The sequence below is a fragment of the Peromyscus eremicus genome, chromosome 3 (assembly GCF_949786415.1).
Source record: "Peromyscus eremicus chromosome 3, PerEre_H2_v1, whole genome shotgun sequence".
NCBI classification, from domain to species: domain Eukaryota; kingdom Metazoa; phylum Chordata; class Mammalia; order Rodentia; family Cricetidae; genus Peromyscus; species Peromyscus eremicus.
Window position 1 is genome coordinate 141,504,852 of NC_081418.1, and position 17,979 is coordinate 141,522,830.

Sequence of the window (17,979 nt, forward strand, 5' to 3'; positions counted from 1 at the left end):
TTTTGTCTTCTTTTATGTTTTTAACACTTACTAAGTACAATTTGTGCACTCATATATTCTTGGATATATTATCTGCTACTGAATCATGGTTGGTTTATGAGGGGCTATACTCTTTTAAAAGAATACAGTCTCCATCTCTCTGCAGCTATCAGATCCTTAATTTGCCTATGGGCCTCCATTCCCTCCTCCCTCTCCATGCTAGGATTTGCTCTAACTTGAGCTTGCACAGGTCTTGTATACATTATCACAACTACTAGGAATTTACATATGCAGCTTCCCTACACATCCAGAAAACAGTTACCTTGTAGCCATCCACTTCCTCTGGCTCTTACATTCTTCCTACCTCAACTACTGCAATGATCCCTGAGCATTGTGAGAAAGGCATGTAATATAGTTGTCTCATTTAGGGCTGAGCATCCCACAGTCTTTTATTCTCTATACCTTGACCAGTTGTGGGCCTCTGTGTTAACTGCCATCTATTACAAACAGAAGCTACTCTAATGAGGGTTAAGAGATGCATTAATCTATGAATATAATATATATGAATTAATATATGAATAAAATAAACAACAAGGAGTTGTTTTATTACTATGTCCATTTAGCAATTTAGCAGAATTATAGTAATAGTTTCTCCCATAGGTCTATGGCCTGTATAGCCTCAAGTTCTTGGCTTAACAATGATGCCAGGTGTGCATTCCATTTTGTAGCATGGAACTTAAATCCAATAAGAAAGTGCTTCTGACGCTATGGGACAAGGTGGCATGTCTTTGCCAGGACAGGAGTGTCTGATAATATGAAACTTGCCAACATAAATGAAGCTTTCAGGTCACTGTCAGATCAGTCTCTTGATGTTTCATCTGAATTTGTGAGACCTCCCATTTATTGGGTTGCATGGCATTCCCAGATCAATCATCAATCAAGAAAACACCCCAAAGCCTTGCCAACTTTATTTTTTGAGTTGTCTGCTAGCAACTTAATGCCCTGCTAAGTCATTTTATAGCTCAGAGACTTGGCTTCCTCACATGAAAAGTCACTTAGTCAAATGTGTAAGAATGAAAAGATTATGAAACACATAGATTATTTGCTGATTTAATATAAGAATCTACTTTTATATTTAAAACACCCACATTTTATTTTATGTCACCTGTTACTGCTTAAACTGCAAACTCTGACCAAAAACATAAAAATAGATATCAAAATTTTTTGGCATTTTATAGTTTTTTAACAAATAAATAAATGAAATCATTACATAAGGAGGAAAAATGAAAGAACCATACCAAAACAACAAAGAAAACAGCATTTTGAAAGAATTTATTTATTTAATTAATTACAAACACGAGTCTTCATTTCTAAAGTATAGTGTCTATCTTCTCCCTAAAGATTTAAACAGCACTGAACACAGAACACATATGATGCTTCCTTCTCCATATCCCTCTTCCACCTAAATTATTTAAAAACATCTTACTTTCTTTATAACTTCCCTTACTGTTTTGATTTACCTCTCATTTGTGTTATTTAATTAATACCAACAACACATAAGTATATAAAACATCCATGTTGCTTAATGTCAGTCACTTACAACTTACTTTAAATTTCTTTTCCAAAGACCATCGGGTTGTTTTTGAACCTAGTAAAATGGAGATGCATGATGTCATAACCCTTTTTTGAAATTTTTAAGTTGAATCTGATGTTTTAAATAATGGACAGCATATTTCATTTCTACTGATCCATAACTTATATAACAATTCTTATATAATATTGACTAACAGTTCCTCTATAAAAATACATCTTAAGTGTACATCCTATTTTGCTTTCTAATGATGTGATAGACACTATGACCAAAAGCTATTTGGTACTGAAAGGATCTATTATAGCTTATTGTTTATAGTCAATCATAAATGGAAATCAGGGCAGGAAATGAAGGCAGCAACCTGGAGGCAGAAACTGATGCCATGGAAGGCCATGGAAGAACACATCTTAATGGCTTGTTCTCCGTGGCTTGCTCAGCTTGCTTTTTTATACAACCCAGAAACACCATCCCAGGAATGACACTGCTCATAATTAATTGGACCTACCTATATCAACCCCATCAACTAAGAAAATATTCTACAGACTTGCTTACTGCCCAATTTGACAGAGGTATTTTCTCAGTTGAAGTGTCTTCTTTCCAAATGACCCAAGCTTGTGACAAGTTAACAAAAACTAACCACTATGATATATAAAATTACAAAGTTCTACTTTAAGGAACATGTGTAAAATTATATCCTATATTTAGATTTCTTGTTCTGGCATGTTTAAAAGGCATTAGCTGATATAAAATTAATGTTTGTTATAATCATTTCTTCCATTCAAGTGATCTGCATTTATACAATATTAGCATCTTGATATTAACATACATGTTTTATATATTCTACAAAAGTTATAGCATGCATAGATGACATTTATTCAAAACACTCTTTTGCAAGTTAAAAAGATAACATACATTTTTATGAAAATCAGAAACTGAATGAATTTAAGTACAAGAATTTCTTGTGATCCAATTTTCCTCTAAGGGATGCAGGATGATCCACACAAATAAGCCTTGGTTCCATGCACCCCAGGGTCCCTGTCTTTGTGCCTGCACCTCAGCCACAGCAGCACAGAGAGAAAAGCCTTTCTCAGCTTAGTATTTCCCAGAATCAGGACACAGGGGTGCACCGAGTGAAAAGCAGTTCTTGCAGCCTCTGTGAACAAAACCAGCATCTTTGTCTCCAGAAGCAGAGAACCCCAAACGTTAACAACCAGAAACGAAAAGAAGATGGCGTACAGGAGGAGAGAGGCGATCACTGTCTGCAAGGCTCTGATGTGGGCCGTGGTGCTGGCATCTCTGCATCCTTGGACACTGTGCTGCATCTTCCTCAGATGTTTACACAAGGAGAAGATGAGCAGGAGAAAAGCGACCAGGGACACAGCAAAGGGTATGAAGGCAAACATGGTGTTGGCAAATAAAAACAATAGCCCAGAAAGCTGTGTCTTATTCAAAGTCAAGCTGTAAGACATATTTACCTTATACTCAGTGAACAATGCATTCTCAGATTCATTAATAACTATAACATTTAAACACAAGAGAAACAAAGACACAAACAATGTCACTGTCACCACTTTTTTAACTCTGACCTTAAAATAAAGGAAAATAGTGTTGGAAAAATTTGCTATCTTGAAAAAGAAAAAGATGCTGAGACTTGTAGTTAACCAGAGACCAAACTGGTTGAATGCTGTCCAGATGCTATATATTACCACAAACATTCTTTCATTTATCCATCTCCCTGGATAAAACATAGACAGCCACCAGTTCAGTAATACTAACCACAGCAGCACAATTCTGCAGATGGCCAGAGCAGTGAGGATCTGATCCACTGAAGAGATCTTCTTTCTCTTGACCAGGTCCATGATGTTCACCACTGCTATGAATCCATTCCCAAAGTTGCCAGTTATAAATTCCACATTCAGAATGACTGTAAATGTTTTCTCTAGGGCACCACTCATCTTCCAGTGAATGCTCCAATTTCTATTGTCACTTCTTAAGATCTGTTAACATATACTATTAAAATGCTGTGCATATTTAATTCTCAAAACCCCATAGCATATTCCCTTAAACAACTTGCAATTCTAATAGCAAACAAGCCATGAAGGCTTGCTAATGACTTTGAAGTTTCTGTTGTAAAAGCTTTGTATTTTCCCAGACAACTGTACTGAGCTCAATCCAGATGTGGTATGCCTCACATACAGCAGTCTAGAAACATGCAAATTTTGATGAAGGAAAAGCTGATCTCTCATGTGCTGAGATACAAATGGAGATATAGTTATTTGCATCATTTTGCTCATTTTCTCTTATATATTAATCTGGTAATGAGTATTGGATAAATCACATGAAAGTTATACCCTGTATATAAGGCAGCAAAAATCCTAACTTGTGCCTAGAAATTCCTTAGTACCACATGTCTTTAAATATCTTGAATCGGCAATGTTCCAGACCTATGCACAGTATGCAAATCACTTCTAGCAAACTGTCCACAATCCAATAATATTATGAAAGTCTTCATTTGTCAAAAGTTCAGTACTGAGAAAATATGTATTCATTATTTGATTTTATGCAAAGGTATACACATGCCAATATCTATACACATTTGAATCCAAAGACCATTATTGTTAACATAATTTTCTTCTATGTAGCATTTATGATTCATGTAGCTCATACATGGCACTCTGCTAATTTAAAGTGCTGCTGTTTAAAAAAAATTCTAGCAAGTATAAATCATTGAACACTGATTGCAAACATTGTGTAAAATTGGATTAGTATATGACTGCACATGAAGATATGTGTGAATATCCTTGTAGTACCAGGAAGCAATCACTAAGGTGAATAAGTCTATATACCTAACAAGATTCCTTCTCCTTTTCTGTTACTCCTTATCTCATAGGCTGCATTTCTCCATAGACATCAAGGACCTACAGTTTTACCCACCTTTCCTCTACTGTGCCAACATCAGTTCAGTTATCTTTACTAACAGACACCAAGGTACATGAATATACATGGCCTCACAAAATGTGAGACAAGTAGCATTAGTGAGTCCTTCCTCTTCAATAGCTAATACATAAGCAAAGGTCCAATAATGCAATATAAACAGTAAATAACAAGATAACAGGAAAATATGTATTATAGTTATTCAACTGTGTATGCATGGCCCCACCCTCAGTTCCCTGAAGCAAGATTAATTTTGGAAAAATGAGAGAGACACAAAGAAAGATTGTGAGCTATAATTAGCCATACCCATGTACGGTGATATTTTATTTGTACTAAAATGTGATTTGTATGTTAATAAATAAAGTTGCTTGGGGGTCAGAGCTAATAGCAAGTCTTAGCAGAAGCTGGACGGTGGTGGTGCATGCCTTTAATCCCAGCTCTTGGGAGGCAGAGCTCAGAGGATCTCTGTGTGTTCAAGGATACAGCCAGCATGGAGACACATGCCTTTAATCTCAATACCAACCATAGAAGACCTGGAGGTCTGTACAGACAGGCAGTGACTAGGAGGTCATGTGGTTCGATTTACAACCAATGAGAAAGCAGAACAGAAACACTATAAAAAGACAGACACACAGGAAGTAGGTCTCTTTCAGAGAGGTAGGACAACAGCAAAAGTGAAGGGTAATGTAGCTAGAGTTTTCCTGCCTGGCCCACGGTCAGGGCAAATCTCTCTCACCTGCCAGTCCCACAGCCACTCAGACCCAACCAAGTAAACACAGAGACTTATATTGATTACAAACTGTATGGCCATGGCAGGCTTCTTGCTAACTTTTCTTCTTGCTAATCCATTTCCATTAATCTATACCTTGCCACATGACTCGTGGCTTACCGGCATCTTCACTTGCTGTTTGTCATCGTGGCGGCTGGCAGTATCTCTCTGACTCAGCCTTCCACTTCCCAGCTTTATTCTCCTCCTTGTCCCGTCTATAGTTCCTGCCTAGCCACTGGCCAATCAGTGATTTATTCACTGACCAATCGGCAACACACTTGACAAACAGACCATCCCACAGCAGGGTAAGGTTTTTAGCTCTTAGCTATTGCTCTGACCTCTTGGTTTTCATCTCTGTATTGGCTCTGTGCTTCTTATTTAATAAGACGGTTGGTTACATCTATATCCATGTCCATAGATATGCTTAGGTAATCACTTATAAGGAAACTATATAAGATTAATTTTCCTTCAGTTATTGGAAAGACACAAGGAGACAGTACAGCAGGGAAGCATGAGCAAAATTTCACAAAAATAATAAAAAAATATCTGTAGCATGAATCTTAATAGGTCTTATTAATAAAAACAAACCTGGAGCCAGGTATTGGGGTGAATGCTGAAAGATCAGAGAAACAGAACAAGCCACAGCCACCTCACCCTGCCAATTCTTCAGCTGATCCTGTTTCCTCAGTCTATAAACCTCTGTGTCCTCATCTGAATGGATCTCAGCTGACTGCTGTTCAAAAGCCTTAAAAGCTTAACTAGCTCTAGTTCCTGGTTTTCACACCTTATATGCCTTTCTGCTTTGTGCCATCACTTCCTGGGATTAAAGGCTCACTTCCTGGGATTAAAGGCGTGAGTCACCATGTCTGGCTGTTTCCAATGTGGCTTTGAATCACAGAGATCTGGATGGATCTCTGCCTCCAGAATGCTAGGATTAAATGTGTGTGTGCCACCATTTTCTGGCCTCTATGTCTGTCTAGCAGCTGTTCTGTCCTCTGACCCCAGATAAGTTTATTAGTGTGCACAATATATTGGGGAACACAATATCACCACAAATAGATACACAAAATTTTCATCTATGTGAAAGCAAGAAGCTTCCTTTAACTTGCCTCCTTCAATGTGCCAAAAATGAACTCTGGAAAAAAATACAAAAAGAAATGTAGACAACCCTGCTGAGTTCCTATAGAATACATGTTGAGATGGCAGATTCCTGGACTTTCATCTCAAGTCTCTACTGGGGACACATTGAGTACTAAAGGCCTTTCCTGAGACCTTTGATTCTGAATTAGAAATATTACATTTAGGTTCCACCTGAATAGCAACTCCTGAAGGAAGACAGTTTTCTTTTCAGGTCATGTGAAAAAGTGACAACTTGCATTACCTCAGACAGAAGTGTCTTCAGCCAGTTACAAGTCAGTGTTGTATGTAGGTGTGTTTACAAAGTGCACACATTTCTTGTTCAATTATTCATTCACAAGAAGTTTCATATATTGACTATACCAAAGGTTAGTAATCAAATGGTTGAGCCAACCATTACTTTCTGTGATCCCTATATACGCCAAGCCTTTGTACTGTGTTCCAGTCACTTTGGGGACACCTGCAGACATATAGGGATTGGAGGAAGCCCTGTGAGAGTGAAGTCCTGAGTGAATGTGTATTGTTGACCTGGGCACAGTCAGGCCAAAGTACTCCAAACCTCAGCCCCTGGGGATGGCAACGCTTTTCACAAGTAAGGCTCAAATGGATGGCAAAGGTTTCCTTGGGAATCTCAGTGTGACTAGTAAGTACAGATGTAACTTAAGCTACCTCTCCTGTGTGTTTACAGCCTGAGACTGCTCAGCTACAGAGACTTCCTACCAAGACTGAGAACCCCTCCCCTGTATGGTAAATAATGAACAGACTGACATTCCATGTGGAAGTGGTAGTAGTTGTCTCCCCGTCAGAATACACACACCCTACCTGTCCCCAGCTTTCTGTACATGTGTCAGACCTTTCTACTTTCCCTCACCACCACTACTAGTCAGTGTTACAGGACCCAGGCATGGGCGTCAATGAAGAACCAGTGTTTTCATCAAAATAAGCTTTCAAAATCCTGAAAAGTGACCTAGACATTCATTATCATCATAACACACGTGAATCAAAAGAATGCTAACGATGATATATTGCCTATCAAGAAAGACCCAAAATTAGTGATTTATAATTGAACTAAAAGTAAATAAATCCAGAGAACTTAAGTTTATTTACAAGAAAAACTACTTTGCATGTATGTGAGCATTGAAATGTGTGAAGAATACAGATTATAGCCACATAAAAATATCTTCTCATATTACTATATTACAGACTCATTTTTCATTTCATAGATTCAAAACTTTATGAAAATTTCTCCAAAAACACATATAAAAGATGTTCAACACACATTTATATTTATTAGTTGAATAAAGGAATAAATTCATAATAATGGGAGAACAAGAAAATCTATTCCAAGGACACACTCTACAATTTAAAGAATGTTTTCATTCAAATAAGCAAACAAATAAATTATAAAATGTAGATGAATTTCTAAACAGTCTTATTAAATAAGAAACACAGAGCCAAATACAAGGGTGATAGGCATTGAGATCAAAGTGATATGAATAGCCACCAACCTTAGCTCACCACATCACCATAGCTTCCCAAGCAATAGAGAACCTGCTTCTTGTCTAACCTGTACCCTAATTGCCTTCCTGTTCTGCCTTCTCATTGGTTCTTAACCCAGCCACCTCACTTCCTCATCACTGCCTGTCTATACAGATCTCCAGGTCTCTATGGTTGGTACTGGGATTAAAGGCGTGTGTCACCACACTTGGGTGTGTCCTTGAACACACAGAGACTCTGCCTGCCATGTGATAGAATTAAAGGCATGTGCTACCACCACTTGACTTCTGTTTATGGCTGGCTATGACCTCTGATCTCCAGGAAAACTTTATTTATTAACATACAAGTAAAATATCACCACATTTCAGCACAAATAAAATATCACCACATTTCTCCTTTTTTTCTAATAAAAAGAAAAAAGTTATAACTAATATAAGAAAAACTATATACAATAAGTACAATAACTGTACACAGTATATATAAGCAATAAATACCTCCACAATGTCTGGTCCATTTGCATTTGACAAACTCAGAGAAAATATTCCATTATCTATCCTATTTTGGTAACTCCAAAATGTACCTGATTCACTTTTTATCCTAACATATATTACCAACAGAAAACTATCTTATAATGTCTTTCAAATTAATACACTTTACACCTCTTTAGTGAATTTCTTTTCTGAAATCCTTAACAAGGAAAACTACAACTGTAACTATCTAATCTTCAACTAACTATAACTATCTAATCTTCAACTAACTATAACTATCTAATACTTAGCTAACTATAACTACCTAATCTTCAACTCTCTCAGAGACCCAAGATGAAAATAATATTACCTAATAAAACAGGAAGTGCATGCAAGCAGCTTCCAAAAGAAAAAAATGTGAGTTGACAGAAACAGCCAGCTGCCTGGACAGTCACCAAGGTTTCTCCGCAATGCTGGGGCATCATCTTCAGCCTATAGGCTTAGTGTATCTGACAGACTCATTTGTGAAGTAGGATGTACACAAGGTCTACAGCTCGACCTCACATTTGGTGTGAGTATTCCATGTACCAGATAAACCTGAATTCCACCAGTGTCCTGTCATGATTCAGGATTTTAAATTCTGGAAATTGTTTGTTTTTAGAATTTGGCTGTCCAAATTTTTGGCTTGTGGATGGCTTCCTCTCTTTTATTAAATGCAAGTCTACCATTAAGGGGTTAGACTCTGTCAGTCTAGTTACTCTTTCAGGAATAACTGTTTCAGCTACTGTTCCACTACACACCAGAAGCCATTGGTCCACTGCCTGTACAGCTGCCTTCAAAGAAAGGGGCACTGTACCTTTTCCCAATTGCAAAGGCCACTTCAGCAATGGTGCCATGTTGTCCTGGCCTCAGAGGATGCCTGTTGCTAAAGCCTCAACCACAGTTGTCTTGACAAGGATTGGTAGTCCTTTGTTTTTTGTCCTGTCTGTCCATTTTGTCCTGTTTGTCAGCAATTGTGAGAGCATTTTGTTGCCCAGTGGCTGACTTTTACCACAATGAAAGATAACTCCATGTGTGGTTTCTTCAATGCCCATATCTTCTCTGATGTAGACTGGTGCTGCCAGGAGCCAATATGTCTCATAGTCATAAAAAAATAAAAAATCTAGGTCATTAAAACATTTTAATGATCTGTAGATCTCCAAAGGGTTTGAAGATGACCTGTCTATCTAAAAACATATCTCTGCTTAGTCTTGAAAACATACCTAATATGACTACAAGTTTGATTGTAATGTCTAACTACTAACTTTCATTTCTTTATATCCTAATAGTTGGTAATAATAACATTCAAGGATTAGCTAATTACATTACATTGTTAAATGAACTGTATAAGTACAGTATCTTGAACAAGATTAGAAATATATATACAGCATTTTCTAACAATATCAATCTCAATATATATAATTTGTATAAAACATAAAAATCCAATCCAATGTAAAGTATTTAAAACTAGTAATTGTCTTATAAAAGTAGATTCAATAATCTATCTTTTTATCTATATCACATCTATATCCTCTCTTTTCTTTTCAGAGTAGATTCAATAAATCTACCTTCTATTCTATCATTTCTATTTATCTTTTTATTTTCAAACAAGAACCTTAAATCTAATTTCCTTTGTTAGCACTTTTCTTAAACATTAACAACAACAACTTGTAACAAACCCTCATAAACAATGAAAATTATCCCAAACCCAAAACCCACTGAAAGACCAAAAACCACCTGCCCCACCCTACCTCTTTGGGAATGTGGGTGTTGTGTTCTTAAAATTGCTTTCCACTGTTTGTGGGTGGAGGCATCTTTAGGGGATTCTGAAAAGAAAAATTTTGGGTTAATTGTCAAGTTCTAGAAAAGGTAGCTATATCATTTGTTGTGCAGTCTCTGCATAATGCCGAAGTTCAGGGCTTATCTCAAGTCCTTGTTCCAGTAGTCTGTGAAACTGGATCATCTCAGCTAGTCATCTAGAAACTGTTCTGAGCAGTTTGCAGTCCAAAGCTGATCTTTGGGTGATGTTTGTCACCTTAGTGGTATTATTATTGTCTGTGTGGAATCCTTGTTGTGGGGCCCCATCATCTTTCTGGAGACTTCAAATTCGATGTTAGGCCTGGTCGTGATTTCCTGCAGAAAACTGATAGAGACTCGAACACAAAAACATGTATAGGCAGCTAAATGAAGCCTTTTTTCTGGAATTAGTTAGTACTCTATATGACTGTTAATATCATAACAAAAGTTTAAAATATATATATTAATCTTATAAATTTTGATATACAATTCATACCTTAAGAAAAGTTTAAAGAATCAAAATAGAATCAAAGAATTGAGATTAGAAGCAATAGACTAGTCTCTTAATTTTTTGTTTTCCTCTGTCCCATATCAGAAGATGGCTCTTTCTTCTGGCATGATACAGAGATTTTGCATTTTCCTTTTAACAACATACTTGGGTTTAAAGAAGGAGAGAGCCATTCTCCAACTCCAAAACCAGCTTTAATTTTTAATTGAACTGGGACTACAAAAGGACCATTTGTGTTAAGCGTCATAGAAAACAGCAGAAATAAACATTTAGGGAAGACTTATGAAATTTTATAGGTTATATACCAATAGGCCAATTTACTCTTTTACTTGGGACATTTTTTCTACATGATTTGTCCTTTTTCTTCAGATGTCTCATTTGTCTAGTATCCTTCAGATTCCTTAGCCTTCATTCTCCTGAAAGACAAAAACAAAAACTTTTCCCCAAGACTAACTTTGGGGAGGTTCCCTTTAGGCAAGTTATATCTGATTAAATAAAAAGGCATGTGTTAATGGTATAAGTTAGTTTAAATTGGATGGTCATGCTGGTTGATGAACTATCACCTCCTCTAATTAAGAGGTCTCTCTTGTTCAAATCGAACCTTTACCAATTTTGATGGTACCCACAGCTTATCTTCTCCTGTAGAAACAAAAGCAAAACCTCGTCCCCAACGTAAAACATATCCTGGTTTCCATTCTGAGGTCAGCACATCCTTAAAGTATATAGGCTGATTTAATTCTGTAGTTTTTTCTATTATCTAATGTCTCTCTGCAGCTATTGTTCTTTTCTTTTTTTTATTTTGCAATACAATTCAGTTCTACATATCAGCCACGGATTCCCTTGTTCTCCCCCCTCCTGCCCCCTCACCTTCCCCCCAGCTCACCCCTCATTCCCCATTCGCTTGGCTCTGCCTGGGAGGAAGGGACTGGACCTGCCTGGACTGAGTCTACCAGGTTGATCTCAGTCCTCGGGGGAGGCTATTGTTCCTTCCTTATTAGCATTGAGAAAATTCAAAGTTAATAGAGCATTATGCAGTCTATTTCTGGGGGTTTTTGTTACCCCTTTCTGTTTACTTAGCATAACCTTTAGAGTTCTTTTTGATCTTTCTATAACTGCTTTGCCTGTAGGATTATTTGGTATACCTGTAATATGCTTTTTATTGTAACAAGCAAAAAATGTTTCATTTTACCAGAGACATATTCTGGAGCATTGTTAGTTTTAATTTGTGCAGGTATACCCATGATGGCCATAACTTCTAGCAAATGCTTGATTACAGAATCAGCTTTTTCAGAACTCAAAGCAGCTGCCCATTGAAATCCTGAATAAGTATCAATGATATGGTGTACATATTTCAATTTTCCAAATTCTTCAAAGTGAAACACATCCATCTTCCAAATTCCATTCCTCTGAGTAACCTCTGTGTTACATCCTGCTGGTAATGGAGTCTAATTGTAAAAAGAACAAGTAGGACATTTCCTTACAATTTCCTTGGCTTGTTGCCAGGTTATGGAAAAATCCTTTTTTAAACCTTTACTATTGACATGATGGTTTTTTTTATGAAATTCTAAGGCCTCCAGCACATTTTCTATCAATAATTTATCAATCTCATCATTACCTTTTGCTAGAGTGCCTGGCAGACTGCTTTGTTATATATAATTTTACTATGTTAAAGTTAAAACTTTCCTTTTTAATTAAACAGAAAAGAGGAAATGCTGTGGAATAATGCTTTTGTACACTGGTTTAATAAAATGCTGATTGGCCAGTAGCCAGGCATGAAGTATAGGCTGGACAAGCAGAGAGGAGAATTCTGGGAAGTGGAAGGCTGAGTCAGAGATGCCAGCCTGGTGTCCAGGGAGCAGCATGTAATGGCACACAGGTAAAGCCACAGAACATATGGCAACATATAGATTAACAGAAATGGGCTGAATTTAAATGTAAGGGCTAGTCAGTGGTAGGCCTGAGCTAATAGCTGAGAAGTTTTAATTAATATTAAGCCTCTGTGTGTTCATTTTGGTCTGAGCAGCTATGGACAAGGCAGGACACAGAAAACTTTAGCTACAATAAAATATATATAATTCTCTTTTACTGAAGATTTAACATTACATATAGAATTTATACCCATGTTCTCCTTTCCGTGTCTCAACATCCGAATCTAACTATAGTAATGATTTTTACCAGCTTCAAGAATTTATCTTTTATTTCTGACACATAACCAGGTAAGTCCTCACTCTTCACCAAGGAAAATTCTTTTTGCCACAGACAGAGACCATTATAGAAAATCACAACCAATTATTGTAGCACAAATCTTAAAAGATCTTATTAATAAAAACAAAACTGGAGCCAGGTATTGGGGTAAACGCTGAAAGATCAGAGAAACAGAACAAGCCACAGCTACCTCACCTTGCCAATTCCTCAGCTGATCTTGTTTCCTCAGACTGGAAGCCTCTGTGTCCTCATCTGAATGGATCTCAGCTGAACTGCTGCTAAAAGCTAAAAGCTTAACAAGACTAGTTCCTGGTCCTCACGCCTTATATATCTTTCTGCTTCCTGCCATTACTTCCTGGGATAAGGTGTGTGCCAGTGGCTATTTCCAGTGTGGCTTTGAACTCACAGAGATGCGGATGGATCTCTGCCTCCAGAATGCTAGAATTAAAGGTATATATGCCACCATTTTCTGGCCTCTATGTCTATCTAGCAGCTGCTCTGTTCTCTGACCCCAGATAAGTTTATTAGGGTGCACACATATATTGGGGGACACAATATCGGCACATTCCCCTTTTTTGTCTCAAATAAAAAATTATAACTAGTGTAAGAAAAGTATATACAATATATACAGTCAAGAATTACATTAACAATGTCTAGTCCATTAACATTTGACAGATTCAGACAAAAACCTCCATTACATATATTAACAATGTCCAGTCCATTAACATTTGACAAATTCAGACAAAAAAAATTTCATTACTTATCCTATTTAAAACAAGTAGTTCATTTTTAAAAGTAGGTAATCTACCTTTTTATCTTATCATATCCATATTCTCTATTTTTTCTTTTCTGAGTAGATTCAAAAGTCTACCTTTTATCTTATCATTTCTTTCTTTTTTTCCTTTTTTGAGGCAGGGGTTTTCTATGTAGTTTTGGAGCCTGTCCTGGATCTTGCTATATAGACCAGGCTGGCCTCGAACTCACAGAGATCCTCCCGGCTCTGCCTCCTGAGTGCTGGGATTAAAGGTATGTGTGCCACCGTTTTCTGGCCTCTATATCTATCTAGTGGCTGTTCTGTTCTCTGACCCCAGATAAGTTTATTAGGGTACACAATATAAATAAAATATCACCACAAATTATAATGCAGAATTGTAGAGTCCATCACTACAAAACACTCCAACACCTGAAATTCAGGGATCATTACAGGAAGAGTGGGTAGAAAGATTGCAAGAGCTAGAGAAACAGTGTGTTTACTGTGAGATTATGTCTCCTAGGAATATCAGAAGCTATACCCATAAAGTCTTATCAACATGGCTGCCTAAACATGATTTGAACAAAGAAAACACCAATAATCATGCTCACACAAGTGGGTAAAATCTCACAAGGCCTTATGTGTGGTAATATTTTATTTGTATGTTAATAAATAAAGTTTGCCTGGAGATCAGAGGACATAAATAGCCATCCATAAATAAAAGTCAGGTACTGGTGGCACACACCCTTAATCTGATCACAATGCAGGCAGAGTCTCTAAGTGTTCAACGACACAGCCAAGCTGGTGATACACGCCTTTAATCCCAGTGCCAACCATAGAGACCCAGAGGTCTGTATAGACAGACCGTGACAAGGAAGTGAGGTAGCTGGGCTAAAAGCCAATGAGAGGGCAGAACAGGAAGGCCATTTGGCACTGGACAATCAGTTGGTGTGCTCTCCCCTGGGAAGGTCTACCTCCTGTTCCCAACTGTACTCAGTGCCTGTTATTCTTTGTGTGGGGTTGAGGCTTTAAGGGATTTTCCCCATCCAGTTTGGCGTGTTCATTGGTATCCTCCTTGTTCAGCTGACATTTAGGAGGTCATGTTCATGAGACTTAACTGGTGAAGTTTCTGATGTTACTAATAGGAGATGTAACTTCAAAGCAAAGTCCCTAATCTTCTGGCTCATATGATTTTTCTGCCCCCTCTTCCATATTATCTTCTGAGCTTTGGGTGTGGGAACATTTTCTAGATGCATCCACTGGAACTGGGCTTCATAACTCTGCATTTTGATTGTTGTGTTTTTTGGTAGTGATCTCCATCTGTTGCAAAGAGAAATTTTCTTAATGAAGTGTGAAGACTACATTTATCTGTGAGTATAAGGACAAATGGTCATAGCTTGTTGTTAGGAATTATGCTGATTTATGAAATTGGTGTTTGTAGATTCTCTTCCAATAACCATAATTTCATTAGCAGTTAGCAGGTGAGTAGTTAGTTTGGTTTCCAGTGCCAGGTATGGTATTTCTCTTGTTGAGAGGCTAAGTCCAATTAGAGAGCAGTTGGTTACTGGCAAGATATGTATGCTACTACTGGACCCATAGGGTTATTGTGCAATGCCAGTTGTTGATGTGGTTCATGGGTTTCATAGCTGGTTAAGACTGTTGGTTACCTCTTTCTTTTGGAATCTTGCACAGTGGCTTCTGGTACCCTGAAAACTAGTCTTCAGGGAGGAGGGTTACAGGTCAGTTCCAGCTCTGAAGTCTTTGGGCCCTGTTTCGAAAGTGCATGTTGTCTTCAACAATAGGGGCTTATCTTCTACCTCTGGCAGTAACCAAAGGCAACAGCAATAGCTGTATGTTTTAGGAGTCTCTTAGACTACCATGGCCAGCAATTCAAAAGAAGGCTTTTCATGGTTGGTATTGGGGTTTTTGTTAGATAGTCTTTGGCTCTCAGGAAGTGCTGTCTGCCCAGATGAGAAAAGTTCATTTAAACTACACACACACACACACACACACACACACACACACACACACACACTCTCTCTCTCTCTCTCTCTCTCTCTCTCTCTCTCTCTCTCTCTGTATGTGTATATATATATATATATATATAATATCACACACAAAAAAATGTATGTGTGTATATATGTATGTTTGTATATATGCATGTATGTATGCTGAATTATAGGTTTTCTTAAGTAAACAGTTAATGGTATGATTCTTTGTGACTTTTTCAGCCCTCCCTATGGTTATTTTTTATCAATCTAGCTCCTCCTCCTGCATTCACCTCGCTCCTCCTTCACTCCTTTACTCACCACCCTATGAGATCACTTGTATACAGCTATTCCCCTTTACCCTCCTCCCACCTTCCCCTGTGTTTACCACTTCCCAAGGAGCCCCATTTTTTGCATTTCCTCTTCAGACCACCTGTTTCTATTAACTGATTAATTATCCTCAAGAATTTACATAATGAACCCTAGAATTTACTAGGGACCTGAGGTGTCCATATCTTTGGACTGGCATCTCAGCCACCACAGCACAGAAAGGGTGGCTCCTCTCAGCTTTCTGTTTCCCAGAATCAAGACAAATGAGTGGCTTGTAGGAAAAGCTAATCCAGAAGAGTACTCAAAGAAAATGGTCACTGCTTCCTCCACCGATCCAAGGCTCGAAATTCCTACAACAATAAAAAGTAAATATGTTGCATATAGCAGCAGGAAGGAAAGCCCAGTTTGCAAGGCTTTCATGTGGGCTAAGGTGCTGGCATCTCTGGGTCTTTTGGCACTGAGTTGCATCTTCCTGAGATGCTTCCATAAGGAAAAGATGAGCAGAAGAAAAGCTACCAGGGACACAATGAAGGGTATGAACATAAATATGGAGTTTGTGGGTAAGAAAATATGGGATGAATTGGTGAATAAGAGAGCTCTGGGAAATTGTGTAAAGTTTCTCAAACTATCAAACATGTTTCCTTCATGGGAATCAATCCATAAATAAATACATGCCAGTTTAACTACAATGTTTAAAATCAAAAGGATCAGAGATACCAGTAATGTGGCTAAAACCACCTTTTTAACTCTCCACTTTAGGTAAAGAAAAAAAGAATTAGAAAAAAATGCTACCTTGAGGAAATAAAAGATACTGAGGCATGTAGCAAGCCATATGCTAAAATGGTTATTCACTGTCCAGATAATTTCAGTCACTATGATCATTTCTGAAGTCATAAACAAATATGGACACATTATAGATACCAGTATACAAACGAGCACAGACCACACCAAACTGAGTCTGGAAAAGGCCAGAGCAGTGAGGATCTGATCCATTGAAGAGATCTTTCCTTTCTTAACCCAGTCCATGATATTCACCAGCGCTATGAATCCATTTCCTAAGATTCCAGTTACTATTTCCATAAATAAGGTGACTGTAGAAGCAAACCACAGGTTGTTGTTCATTGTCTGTGAGAATGTTTCAATTTATAATATCACTGCTGTGTTTAAAAAGCTGTATATATTGGTTATTAAAAATTCAAAATATTCATTCTTTAAAATTCCATGTAAACAATATTGACTAGGAAACATCTAAATTTCCCAGGACTTGGTTCATAATTCCTCCATGAAAATCTTGTTTTTTCTTCCCAAAGAGCCCAGCTATGCTTCATCCAGATGCTGCATGCCTTAGATCCAGCACTTTGGAATTTTCTGGAGTTGAGTGAAATGTTGAATTCTCATCTGCTAACATACAAGCAAAGGCTCATTTATTTTCATTATTTTCTTTTTTACCTTATCTACACATTTTAGTCACACAATGTGAATTCTATACAATATTAAAAGATATAATTCATATAGTTACTTAAAAGAATATGAAATGGTATATGTATTCCCTAAGATGATGATCTATATTGATTTCAGTTAAATAAATGAACAGAAATGTTATTATACACACACACACACATATGTAAGTCTATGTAGACATTGGTCAAAAACTCTCCATACATAGTACCCAAATTGTCTAAAAATCTCTTCAGAGATCACTGCTACTATGTTCATGTCACAGAGACTATACTAGTCATTTTAGTTTACATAAGTCACAAGGGCAATCATCTACATATACACATGACATACTAGCATAAGCACATATTTATTGAAACCCAGCCCTCTTCTATTTCCATTCCAACAAAAGTTCTCACTGATTAAATGACCATGTATCTAGCTCATGCTTAGTAATATGATAATTTTTCTGTACTTATTTTATTTATTACAGAACTAATAATCTAGAGCCTTACTCATGCCAGATAATTGTTTTTGCTGACAAGCTATA

General features: G+C 37.3%; 2 protein-coding genes across 2 annotated transcripts; both read right to left on the bottom strand.

Annotated features, from left to right (window-relative positions):
- Positions 1-2,547: 2,547 nt before the first annotated feature.
- LOC131906551 (taste receptor type 2 member 116-like) lies at positions 2,548-3,525 on the bottom strand. The gene has a single exon (XM_059257163.1). The coding sequence runs from the start codon at positions 3,523-3,525 to the stop codon at positions 2,548-2,550; it is 978 nt and encodes a 325-aa protein (XP_059113146.1).
- Positions 3,526-16,154: 12,629 nt separating this feature from the next.
- LOC131906552 (taste receptor type 2 member 110-like) lies at positions 16,155-17,114 on the bottom strand. Its single transcript, XM_059257164.1, has one exon. The coding sequence runs from the start codon at positions 17,112-17,114 to the stop codon at positions 16,155-16,157; it is 960 nt and encodes a 319-aa protein (XP_059113147.1).
- Positions 17,115-17,979: the final 865 nt, after the last annotated feature.